The 13,823-nt window shown below is 38.4% G+C and overlaps 1 protein-coding gene across 1 annotated transcript; it reads left to right on the top strand.

Moving 5' to 3' along the window:
* The first annotated feature begins 2,458 nt into the window (after window positions 1–2,458).
* On the top strand, window positions 2,459–3,400 carry LOC116590141 (olfactory receptor 4F6-like). The gene has a single exon (XM_032341791.1). It carries the CDS (start codon window positions 2,459–2,461, stop codon window positions 3,398–3,400), a length of 942 nt encoding a protein of 313 aa, XP_032197682.1.
* Window positions 3,401–13,823: the final 10,423 nt, after the last annotated feature.

Below are 13,823 nucleotides of genomic sequence, written 5' to 3'. Positions count from 1 at the left end.
AGGACTTGCCTATTTCAAATAACAAACACACACCAGCATTCTGTAAAATGCCATCCAGCTACCAGTCATTATATTCCTTGAGCCAAAATTCATTCATGTATATTAATGTTCTCTAAGCAAGGAAACCGGTACCTTTCTGGTTAAAATGAGATATGAAACATGAAGCTTTTCTTCATAGTTATCCCCAGAAATCATCACTTGCTGAGAAATGTTGGTACCAAAATAATAATAACAATAGTAATAATTAATAATCGATTTCTATCACATATATGCATACTCTACTCCAACCATATATTTCACAGAATTCTTTTTCCTTTTCTTGCCCCTCTCCTATTGCTTTCCTTCCAATTCCTTTTCATAATTATTAATTATTTTGATTATGCTCACCACAGTGTAGCTACCATACCTCACCATACAATGCTATTACAGTGCCATTGACAACATTCTCTGTGCTCTAAATTTCATTCTAGTGATTTATTTACTCCATAATTGCAAGTTTTATATCCCACTCCCCATTACACTATTTTGCCCTTCCCTCAATCACCCTCTCCTTGGCAACTACCAGTTTATTCTCCGTATTTGTGTGTCCATTTCCTCCTTTTCATAATATTTATTACACATACATGGCTAATGTAGAAAACAACAAAACATAGATGGTCAACATTTTTAGTATTAGAAGTACCTAAGGGGCGCCTGGGTGGCTCAGTGGTTTGGGCTCCTGCCTTCGGCTCGGGTCATGATCTCAGGGTCCTGGGATCGAGCCCCGCATCGGGCTCCCTGCTCCGCAGGAAGCCTGCTTCCCTCTCTCTCTCTCTCTGCCTGCCTCTCTGCCTACTTGTGATCTCTGTCTGTCAAATAAATAAATAAAATCTTAAAAAAAAAAAAAGAAGTACCTAAAATGTCATTATCCAAAATGATCTAAAATGTTCATTCATATAGTTACATATTTTTGTAGTGTATAATTATAAAGAGCACATCAAATGTATATTCCTTTATAAGTAATTATTCTTAATAATTTAGCAGACATCTCATCAAGTCTAAATTTGCTTCTTTGTGATGGCCTAGCTCATCTTATCAAATCACCCTTTCTGAGTATCATCTCATTTCTAATCATATCTTTGAAATGTACCTTTAATTTTTCCTTTTACATTAAATAATGAATGGATCCAAATACAAGCTATCTATACATATCTTCAGCCTTTCTCTTTTTCTTAAGATTTAGGTATTTATTTGAGAGGGAGAGAGAGAGCACAAGCGGGAGGGGCAAAGAGAGAGGGAGAAAGAAGCTCAAGCAGACCCCTGCTGAGCACAGAGCCCAGCAAGAGGCTCCACATGGGGCTCTGGCTCCACACAGGGCTCTATCTCATGATCCTCACATCACGACCTGAGTCGAAACCAAAAAGTTGTATGCTTAACCGACTGCACCATCTATGCTCCCCATCTTTAACCTTTCTGTTTATCCATAGTGATAACAGATACTTCCCTTGAAAAAGTTGTTTGTAGCCATTCTACTCACCTTCAAATAGCATTTTAGTTAAACTTCAAATACTTGAAGACAAGCTCTCATGACCTTTATCTTTCATGACTCTCTGGGGTCATGTAGTTTTCACATGCTCTTAGTATATCATGATTAAACATTTTGTTTAAGTAAAGTCACCAGTCTTCCAGTTTTGTGTTTGAATTGACACTTATTAATCCTAAAATAGACCTATCAAGAGCACAATATCTCTATCCTAGCAAAGTAAGTAGAAGCCCTTTTTCAGAGTCTGCTGACACTCTGGGATTTAGCATTTCACCAGTTTAAGGTACATTTTAATTATCCAAGGCACTGGTTGCGGTCACAATATTGGAAACTATCAGAGGACTCAGCCTTTTCATTTTAAGCTAATGCTTCCTCTTAGAGTCAACATTCTTACACTCATTGTCTGGTCACTATTCACTATTGCATGAGTGATTAATGCCTGAAATTTTGCAGGTGTGAAGTAAAAGAATAATCAAAGAGTACATTCTGCTACAGTATCTGTGCACAAATATGATCAAGGGTTTGAACATTCAAATCATGGCTAACTATTTATGACACAGAAGACGTTTTCTTGAATATACATGGAGAAGACAGAAGAAGCCCAAATTATTATACAAGGAGCATGGTAAAGAAACTTTCTACCAGGAAGATGTTACTCTTTGCTCCTAATTCCTTCACATTACCTGCCTTATTCTCACATGATTTCTTTCCCTGTCATCCTAGCCTAACTTTTGATTATCTCATTTCTATTTTTTTTCTTCCTTTCCCCTGTCCTCTCTGTATGTATTTGACCTTCTCAATTAGACACTTGCCACGTATTTTCCACAAAATCATCGATGGGCAAACACCATATCAATGTTCAGTTCCCATATTTCTCAATTCTGCCTTATTTTCTACCTTTAGAATACTTCAGCTTCTTCTCTACTGATTGAGCCAATGGATACAACAAATGTCTCTGTGGTATCTGAATTTGTATTGATTGGACTTTCAAATTCATGGGTGATGAACCTTTTTCTCTTTTGGTTCTTCTCTGTGTTCTACATGGGAGTTATCCTGGGAAACCTCTTCATTGTGTTCCTGGTAATTATTGACTCTCACTTACACACTCCCATGTACTTCCTATTAGCCAACCTCTCTCTCCTTGATCTAGGTCTGTCCTCTACCACAGTGCCCAAAATAATCACTAATCTTTTCACTGACTGCAAAATCATTTCCTTTCCAAAATGCATAATACAGATATTTTTTATTCATGTCATGGGTGGAGGTGAGATGGTGCTGCTCATAGCCATGGCATATGACCGGTACACTGCAATCTGTAAGCCTCTCCACTACTTGACCATCATGAGCCCCAAAACGTGTGTTTCCTTCGTAGTGACTGCCTGGATAGTGGGGATAATCCATGCCGTATCTCAGTTTGTATTTGTCATAAACTTGCCCTTCTGTGGCCCTAATGAAGTAGATAGTTTTTACTGTGATTTCCCTCGGGTCATGAAACTTGCTTGTGTAGACACTTACAAGCTAGAGTTTGTAGTCATTGCTAACAGTGGGTTTATATCCATGGCTACCTTCTTCTCGTTAATTATTTCCTATATCTTCATTTTGGTCACTGTCTGGAAACGTTCTTCAGGGGACTTGTCCAAAGCATTTGTCACACTGTCAGCTCACATCACTGTAGTGATTTTGTTTTTTACACCATGCATGTTTCTCTACGTGTGGCCTTTCCCCACAACATCACTGGATAAGTACTTGTTCATTGTTGATTTTGCTATCACTCCCCTCTTGAATCCTGCCATCTATACATTAAGAAACAAAGACATGAGAGTGGCCATGAGAAGACTAGGCAAACGGATTGTGGGTCCTCATGGGATCTCACAATGATTTGGAGCAGATCTAGAGACCACATGCTTCAGGCTCACCAAGAGCACTGCAAGTCATGTGATTGTCATCATTACAATGGTAAGAACTACTATTGTTATGATAGTTCAACAAAAGTCCCCCTGTAGAAATTGATTATTGAGTCAGGGGTGACTTTATTTTGCTAATGACAGAGAATAAATTGACATCACCTACTTACATTGAGAAGAAAGGTGAGAAGGAAAACTGAGCTGATTTATAGGAGTAAACTTAACATTCAAATACCATTTTCTGTGACTTGCTAATTGTATTTACTCTCAATTACGAAGACATATGTCAAACAAGTGATAAATATATCTCATGGTAACATGGATTTAATTGATAAAATGTAACTTTGAGTCGATCAAAATCAATAAATTCTAGTTTTTAATTTTTATTTTAGTTTGAGTTTAACTTAGAATAAGAAACAAAATCAACTATTTATTACTTAGATTAAGCATGTTGTTTTACTTGTTTAGACTTGATTGGCTTTAAATAGAGAAGGATAACTCTTTACACTGTGAATACTTCAAATAAATACAAACCACAGATTTCTGAAATTTTGTCTCACTTTCTACTATTCTAAAGATGAAGATTTTCAAATATTCAATTATCCTAGTTTATTATCAAAGAAAAAAAATCCATAAAAGTAATTGCTGTTTCAGGGCACCTCGGCAGTTTTGTCTGTTAAACATCTGCCTTTGGCTCGAGTCATGATCTCAGGGTCCTGAGACTGAGCCCCATGTGGGACTCCCCGTCCGCAGAGAGCCTGCTTTTCCTTCTCCCTTGCAACTGCCCCCAGCTTGTGCTGTCTCTCAAATAAAATATTTAAAAATTTTATTAACTACAATTTAAAACTAATAGCTGTTTCACTGAAGAATAATCACCCTAAGATGTATGTTTAGAGATTCTGGCTTCTTTGAATATGGTTTGCTGATCTGACAAAATGCTTCCCAAAAGTTTATGTATCTTAGATAAATGAAAAGCCAAAAGTGGTAAGGCATATTCAATTTGATTGAGCACTTCTACATTTGGAATAAGTGCTTTATTAAAGTACACGTGTTTTCATTTATTTGTTTATACTTCTCTGTAAATAAAATCTACTCAATTAAGGAAAATAATGCCTATATTTTTTGTCCAGTGTTTCTCCAGGAACCTTTTCAATGACATCTCTGCTTACTCCATGTAAATTAATCATTAATACTTCTTTTAATGTTTTGGTATTCATCTGGATGGGAAGTTCTTTACTTGATCATTGCTAACCACTCCCTCTTACAAACAATCCACTGGGCCTCTGAGATGGTACAGTCTCCCACTTTTCCCTCCTACTCTTGGGGAATTCCTTCCCAGTAACAGTTTGCCGGGTTCTCTCCTCTGCTCCACCACCAAACTCAGTGTTCCTCAGAATTGCAACTTTGGTCTTTTCTCACTCCATATTCTTTCCCTAGGGGACATCCGTTCTCTTGGCTTTAATTACCATCTCAGCTAATTTTATTATTGGCTTTTATTCTTAAGCCAGGCTATTATTTCTTGTGTTCCTACTTCATAAATCTAACTGCCTGCTGGCTTGATGCTTCAAGAGCATCTCCCACTCAGCAGATCTGAAACTAAACTAATTATCTTATCCTCAAACCCATTCTTCTGTCAGGTCCCTCGTCACAGTAATTGGCACCAATATTAACCCAGTCTCTCAGTGCAAAATCTAGGAGTAATAATGGACTCCTCCATCCGCAATCCCCACTATTCAATAAATCAGCAAATCATGTTAATTCCAACCTCTAAACACCTCCTAAATATGTCCTTTGCTTTCTTCTAAATGTCACCATTCTTGTCCAAGTCTTCACATGTCATTTTTCAAACTGAGTATGAGTCACTATGTGTCTTCTCTCTTCAAAGCTGATTTGCCTTTATTCCCATTATCTACATACAGAATGAGAGATTTTTTTAAGTGTAAATATAAGTACATGTTTGTTCTCCTTAAGACCCCGCACATACTTACCAATGCTCTTAAATTAAAGTACAAGCTCCTTTTCAAGATTTATCAGGCGATCCAAGGCCTGGCCCTTATCTTCCTCTCCCGGATCAGAGGACAACTCCAGAGGAAATTTTATTTTCTTTTGCTTGCCTAAAACTTTATTTTCTCTGGGCACCAAGTGGCTCAGTCCCTTAAGCTTTGGAGTCTTAGTTTCAGCTCAAGTCATGATCTCATGTTCATAAGACTGAACGCAGAGCTGAGTACTGCATCAGGCCCTGTGCTCAGGACTGAGTCTGCTTGAGGTTCTACCCCTCTGTCTCTCTCTCTAAAATAAAATAAATAGGTAAAATCTTAAAAAAAAGAACAAACTTCATTCTCTTTCATCTCGAGGCTTTGCTCTGGCTAATCATTCTGTCTCAAACATCTGTCCTTCATATTTTGCCTATTAATATCTATTCATTCTTCAAATCTCTGTTTCAACATTCTTTTATCAAGAAACACTTCCAAGATCCTGGGTCCAGAAGAACTCCTTCCATTGTATATATTATACCACTCCCTAATGCCACTTATGTAACATCAATAATAATAATTAATAATAATGAATTATAATAATTTCTTATTCGATGTAGATCTTCCTCATTATAGTTTAAGTTCCACATGAGGAAGGGGCTGGGTCCATCATAGTCGCTGCTATATATAGCAGCGCTATAACACTGTTTACTCATGTTAATGAGTAAGGACTCTACAGAAAATGCTCAATAAATGCTTATCATTAAATAAATGAGTAAGACCAACAAAGAGTAAAAACAAATAACGTGAATAGTTTCTTGAATACTGTCTGGGCTTTCTTTGTACATTCAGTCAAAGGTCATAGGATTACAGTACTTCTGTCCTTTTCTTTTTCCTTTTCTCAATTAATTTTCTCTGCCTATGTGGCCTGAATGCTCTACAGTGAAATCTACTAATGAGTACCTTTCGTAGACTTAAGCCAATTCAAAGCCTGGGCCAATCTCAGCTGCATCAACCAATAAATTAGTGGTCTCCACCCTCTCTAATACTTCTAAGTCTCATAAAGTCTACATTAGCAACGCCTGCTCCTCTTGACCCAGCAGCCTTTTCTGCTGCCAAGCAAACCCAAGATCCATTCCTTAGAGGATGGCTCTCAAATCACAGCTTGCTCTGTGTCTACCTGACCCGCTCCTCAGGACTTTATTTTTACCTAGATGCTGCTCATTCATCTTAATCTGTTGTTCTGCCTGGTATCTAGTGTCTGACTTAGAACACTGGTACATTGGAACAGGAGCACACTGACATGACAGAATGATATTATAGGGCATTGTGTTGCAGAAGAGCTTTTGGAAGGTTGGGAAACAACAGGAGAAATTTTCCTCTTATCTTAGAGTAGCTGTGCTTCTTCTAGGCAAATAAATTGCTTTACCTTGTCTGATATATACTATGATTCATGCAACTGACCATGCTTAGCTATTTATTTTTTATCAGCCCACAGGATTCCTCAGTGTGTATTCTTGTTTGTACATTTTGTAATGTCAATGCTTTTTGAAAATTAATTTGAGACTATCATTCCATAACTAGAGAATTAAGGTTCTTCCTTGTTTCTGACCTGAGAAAATAAAATGCAGGTCTAAATAAATACAGTTCTAAACAAAGATAGATCCTTCACACTTTGGAGCCCCATGATAGCCTGGAGATCTTATTCTTTATACTTCCACATCAAAAATCAATAAAGACTTACTTTTACAGAGATACACTAGGCTTGTTACGAAGCCTTATCATAGTTCCTTTGAATGAGTATCTCCTTCAAGGTAAACATGCTCCTCTTAGAAATAACTCTAACTCCCTACATTTTCCTCTTTTGTTTTTATCTCCTTCCCTTGATGTCTTAAGAACTTGATCTAATTACATACAAATTTTTTACTTGTATCCAGTCAACTCAGGAAATATAAGGGTCAAAAACATTCAAGAAGAACTTCATCCTCAACACTCCAAAGTTTGGGACCACAGGTAAATATATACAAGTTAACATAGGCTATGACAGATAAGAGGAAAATGATCAATACATTCTCCCCCTGTCAGTCTTAAGAATCATCTCTACAGGCAACCTGGGTGGTTCAGTTGGTTAAGCAGCTGCCTTCAGCTCAGGTCATGATCCTGGAGTCCCAGGATCGAGGCCCCCATTGGGCTCCCAGCTCCACGAGGAGTCTGCTTCCCCCCTGACCTTCTCCTCTCTCATGCTCTCTCTCACTGTCTCTCTCTCAAATAAATTAATAAAATTTAAAAAAAATGAATTATCTCTACATATCGGGGGTTTTACATCTATTTCTTCAAGTATGGTACATGAGCAAAGGTATGTCTGTACACTCAGGATATGTTTTCCCACCCTCTTTCCCTATCTCAGTGCTTCTAAGGATTTCATCCCAAAGATCATGTAACCAATATAGAGATATTTTTACACAAACCAACATACTGCCTACAAACCATCCCTCTTCCCCTCTGTTTCATTACCACGCAATTTCTCTTTCACAGTTTCTCTCATGGGGAAGCCAATGTGACTCAAAGGTTTAGTTTCCCAAGAGAAACTAATACTGGGCTCAGTACTGGCCTTCTCTGTGAGAACAGTTGACCACTCTCCTGTGTAGCTAATTATTTCCCATTTTGGAGAATCTTTTGTACAGCTTTTCCTTGAGGGAAGATTATGCACAGAAATTAAGCTCTCTGAATTTCTCTTCTCCTAAAAATGTATATCCTGTGGCTGAACAGACAGATAGGAAAGATGCTTTTATTAAAAAGTCTTTTCAGTGTTCTAGAATTTATTGTTTATGCACCACACCCAGTGCTCCATGCAATACGTGCCCCCCATAATACCCACCACCAGGCTCACCCAACACTCTACCCTCCCTCCCCTCCAAAAGCCTCAGATTGTTTTTCAGAGTCCACAGTCTCTCATGGTTTGTCTCCCCCTCTGATTTCCCCCAACTCACTTCTCCTCTCCATCTCCCCATGTCCTCCATGGTATTTCTTACGCTCCACGAATAAGCAAAACCAATGGTAATTGACTCTCTCTGCTTGACTTATTTCACTCAGGATAATCTCCTCCAGTCCCATCCATATTGATACAAAAGCTGGGTATTCAGCCTTTCTGATGGAGGCATAACACTCCATAGTATATATGGACCACCTCTTCCTTATCCATTTGTCTGTTGAAGGGCATCTTGGTTATTTCCACAGTTTGGTGACTGTGGCCATTGCTGCTATGAACATTGGGTACAGATGGCCCTTCTTTTCACCACATCTGTATCTTTGGGGTAAATACCCAGTAGTACGATTGCAGGGTCATAGGGTAGCTCTATTTTAATTTCTTAAGGAATCTCCACACTGTTTTCCAAAGTGGCTGCACCAACTTGCACTCCCCCCAACATTGTAAGAGGGTTGCCCTTTCCCCACATCCTCTCAACACACATAGTTTTTTGTCTTTTTAATTTTGGCCATTCTAATTGATGTAAGGTTGTATCTCAATGTAGTTTTGATTTGAATCTCCCTGATGGCTAGTGATGATAATACACTTTTTCATGTGTCTGATAGCCATTTGTCTGTCTTCATTGGAGAAGTGCCTGTTCATATCTTCTGCCCATTTTCTGATGTGATTATCTGTTTTGTGTGTGTTGAGTTTGAGAAGATCTTTATGGATCCTGGATATCAACCTTTTGTCTGTACTGTCATTTGCAAATATATTCTCCCATTCCGTGGGTTGCCTCTTTGTTTTGTTGACTATTTCCTTTTTTGTGCAGAAGCTTTTGATCTTGATGAAGTCCCAAAAGTTCATTTTTGTTTTTGTTTCCTTTGCCTTTGGAGACATACCTTGAAAGAAGTTGCCGTGGCTGATGTCGAAGAGGTTACTGCCTATGTTCTCCTCTAGGACTCTGATGGATTCCTGCCCCACTTTGAGGCCTTTTATCCATTTCAAGTTTATCTTTGTGTATGGTGTAAGAGAATGGGCAAGTTTCATCCTTCTACATATAGCTGTCCAATTTTCCCAGCACTATTGAAGAGACTGTCTTTTTTCCACTGTATATTTTTTTCCTGCTTTGTCGAAGATCATTTGACCATAGAGTTGTCCATATCTGGGCTCTCTACTCTGTTCCACTGGTCTATGTGTCTGTTTTTATACCAGTGCCATGCTGTCTTGGTGATCACAGATTTGTAGTAAAGCTTGAAATTGGGTAACATGATGCCCTCAAGTTTGTTGTTCTTTTTCAACATTTCCTTGGCAATTTGGGGTCTCTTCTGATTCCATATAAATTTTAGGATTGTTTGCTCGAGTTCTTTGAAGAATGCCCATGGAATTTTGATCCGAATGGCATTGAAAGTATAGATTGCTCTAGGCAGTATAGACATTTTAATAATATTTATTCTTCCAATCCATGAGAATGAAATGGTCTTCCATCTTTTTGTGTCTTCTTCAGTTTCTTTTATGAGTGTTCTGAAGTTCCTCGAGTACAGATCCTTTACCTCTTTGGTTAGGTTTATTCCCAGGTATCATATGGTTCTAGGTGCTATAGTAAATGGAATCGATTCTCTAATTTCCCTTTCTGTATTTTCATTGTTAGTGTAAAAGAAAGCCACAGATTTGTACCCTGCCACATTATTGAATTGCTGCATGAGTTCTAGTAGTTTGGGGGTGGAGTCTTTGGGGTTTTCCATATAAAGTATCATGTCATCTGTGAAGAGAGAGAGTTTGACTTCTTCATTGCCAATTTGAATACCTTTTATTTCTCTTTGTTGTCTGATAGCTGTTGCTAGGACTTCTAATACTATGTTGAACAAGAGTGGTGAGAGTGGGCATCCTTGTCGTGTTCCTGATCTCAAAGGGAAGGCTGTCAGCTTTTTCCCATTGAGGATGATATTTGCTGTGGGCTTTTCATAGATAGATTTTATGAAGTTGAGGAATGTTCTCTCTATCCCAATACTTTGAAGCATTTTAATCAGGAACGGATGCTTTATTTTTTCAAATGCTTTTTCTGCATCGATTGAGAGAACCATGTGATCCTTCTCTCTTCCCTTATTGATTTGTCCTATCTCATTGTTTGATTTGAAAATGTTGAACCACACTTGCAACCCAGGGATAAATCGCACCTGGCCATGGTAGATAATCTTTTTAATGTACTAGTGGATCCAATTAGCTAGGATCTTGTTGAGAATCATAGCATCCATATTCATCAGGGACACGGGTCTGAAATTCTCCTTTTTGGTGAGGTCTTTGACTGGTTTGGGGATCAGGATAATGCTGGCTTCATAAAAAGAGTCTGTAAGTTTTCCTTCTGCTTCAGTTTTTTGAAACAGCTTCAGGAGAATAGGTGTTATTTCTTCTTTAAAAGTTTGGTAGAATTCCCCAGAAAATTCGATCAGGTCCTGGGCTCTTGTTTTTTTGGGAGGTATTTGATCACTGCTTCAATCTCGTTACTAGGTATTGGTCTGTTCAGGTTGTCAATTTCTTCCTGATTCAGTTTTGGAAATTCATAGTTTTCCAGGAATGCATCCATTTCATCTACGTTGCTTAACTTATTGGCATATAACTGTTGATAATAATTTCTGATGATTGTTTCTATTTCCTTGGTGTTAGTTGTGATCTCTCCCTTTTCATTCCTAATTTTATTAATTTGGGCCTTCTCTCTTTTCTTTTGGACTAGTTTGGCCAATGGTGTATCGATCTTACTGATTCTTTCAGAAAAACAGCTTCTAGTTTCATTGATGCGTTCTACTGTATCTCTGGTTTCTATCTCATTGATCTCTGCTCTAATCTTGATTATTTCCCTTCTTGTGTGTGGAGTTGGCTTAATTTGTTGTTGATTATCCAGTTCTTTAAGGTGTAGAGACAGTTGGTGTATTCTGGATTTTTCAGTTTTTTTTTAATCCCAAGGGGAAAATTTTTATTTTATCCTAAGGTGGAAATACATCCCAGCCTGGGCTGGGATGGCTATGTATTTCCCCCTTAGGATACGCCTTTGCTGTATCTCATAGGTTTTGGACCAAAGTGTCTTCATTCTCATTGGTTTCCATGAATCATTCAAGTTCTTCTTTGATTTCCTGGTTGATCCAAGTATTCTTAAGCAAGGTGGCCTTTAGCTTCCAGGTGTTTGAGTTCCTTCTAAACTTTTCCTTGTGGTTGAGCTCCAATTTCAAAGCATTGTGATCTGAGAATATTCAGGGAATAATCTCAGCCTTTTGGTATCAGTTGAGCCCTGATTTGTGGCCCAGTATGTGGTCTATTCTTGAGAAGGTTCCATGTGCACTTGAGAAGAATGAGTATTCTGTTGTTTTAGGGTGGAATGTTCTGTATATGCTATGAGGTCCATCTGGTCCAAAGTGTCATTCAATGCTCTTGTTTCTTTATTCATGTTCTGCTTGGATGATCTATTACTGAGAGTGGCGTGTTAAGTTCTCCTACTATTAATTTATTCATATCAATATGACTCTTTATCTTGATTAACAGTTTTCTTATGTAATTGGCTCCTCCCATATTGGGGCATAAATATTTGTAATTGTTAGATCTGCTTGGTGGATAGTCCCTTTAAGAATTATGTAGTGTCCTTCTGTATCTCTGACTATAGTCTTTAGTTTAAAATCTAATTTATCTGATATGAGAATCACTACCCCAGCCTCCTTTTGAGGCCCATTGGCATGAAAGATGCTTCTCCATCCCTTCACTTTCAGTCTGGATGTATCCTTAGGTTCAAAATGGGTCTCTTGTAGACAGCATATGGATGGGTCCTGTTGTTTTATCCAGTCTGCAACCCTGTGCCATTTTATGGATGCATTTAGGTCATTCACCTTGAGAGTGATTATTGAGAGATACGTTTTATTGACATTGTGTTCTTGTGAAGTCTTTGTTTCTATACACTGTCTCCATAAATTTCTGTTTAATGATATTCTTGGGGTTTTTCCTCCTTTATAGAACCCCCCCTTAATATTTCTTGTAGTGCCGGCTTGGTGGTCACATACTCTTTTAAGCCTTGGCGGTCTTGGAAGCTCTTTATCTCTCCATCCATTTTGAATGTCAGTCTTGCTAGATAAAGTATTCTTGGCTGTATGTTCTTCTCATTCAGTGCCCTGAATACCTCTTGCCAGCCCTTTCTGGCTTGCCAGGTTTCTGTGGACAGGTCTGACGTTATTCTGATGGGCTTTCCTCTGAACATAAGGAATTTCTTTGCCCTAGCTGCTCTCAGGAGCTCCTGTCTAAAATTATGATTCATCAGTTTCACAATCAGGTGTCTCGAGGTCTTTCTAGATTCTATGATCTTGGGGAGGAGACCTTTCTGCCTCTAGGACATGAACGCTGGTTCCATTCACCAGACTGGGAAAATTTTCATGGAGAATTTGTTCAACTATATCTTCTAGTTTTCTTTCTTTCTCCTCCCCCTCAGGGATTCCAATAATTCTGACGTTGGAACATTTCATGGCATCATTTATTTCCCTAATTCTGTTTTCATGTCTTCTAAGCTGTTTGTTCCAGGCTTCCTCCTGATCCTTTTCCTCTATCAGTTTGCCCTCTAGATCACTAATTCTATCTTCTGCTTCAGTTACCCTAGCTGTTAGAGAATTTAGATCAGATTGGAGCTCATTGAGAGCATGGTTATCATCATCCCTGGTGGCTTTCACTTCTGCCCTAATCAATTCCATTTTGTCATCAAAGGCTTTCTCCAACCTAGCCATTGCCTGGATAATTTTTAGCCTGAATTCCCTTTCTGACATACTGTCTGTGTCCATATCCAATTTCTCTGATGGAGAGGGCCCAGTCTCTGAATTTTTCTTCTGTAGGGAGTTTCTCCTCCTAGTCATTTTGGTGAGAGATGGCTGAATGGATGTGTAGCTGAATGTATCAACCGTGGTGCAGGCAAGGTGCACCCTGGGATGCTTCTGAGCAATCAGGAGTCCCTGCCAAAGAGAAAGAAAAAAGAAAGAGAGAGCGAGAGGGACAGGAAAAAAGAAAAGCAAAGAGAAAAGCAAAGACCAGCCTGAATCGGCCCCAAAGGTAAGTTTTATGAAGTATATGAACAAAAGCAGACCAACAAAAAACCGACAAAGTAAATGAGAAGGAAAAAAAAAAAAAAGAACTCAGCCAAAATGAACCCCAAGTATAAGATTTATATACGACCAGAGCAAAAAGAAATACACAGAAACACTGACAGAAGAAAAAGATGAGAGGGTGGTTATAAATTCTCAGTTGGGTGAGGAAGGTTATTTTGATTCTCTCTGGATGTATCTTGATATCTTTGTTAAAGGACTCAACTTTCCTGAGATAAAGGGGCATTAAAACCGGTTCATATACAGGGGTAGCATTGATTGGGGAAAGGGGAGCTTACCTTGGGGCTTACCTCTATATGAATATTAAAAAATAAATAAAAACTTAAAAATAGT

Source organism: Mustela erminea, chromosome 5 (assembly GCF_009829155.1).
Source record: "Mustela erminea isolate mMusErm1 chromosome 5, mMusErm1.Pri, whole genome shotgun sequence".
Classification (NCBI taxonomy): domain Eukaryota; kingdom Metazoa; phylum Chordata; class Mammalia; order Carnivora; family Mustelidae; genus Mustela; species Mustela erminea.
The sequence above is the reverse complement of the archived record's forward strand: the minus strand, read 5'-3'. Positions and strand labels throughout refer to the sequence as shown.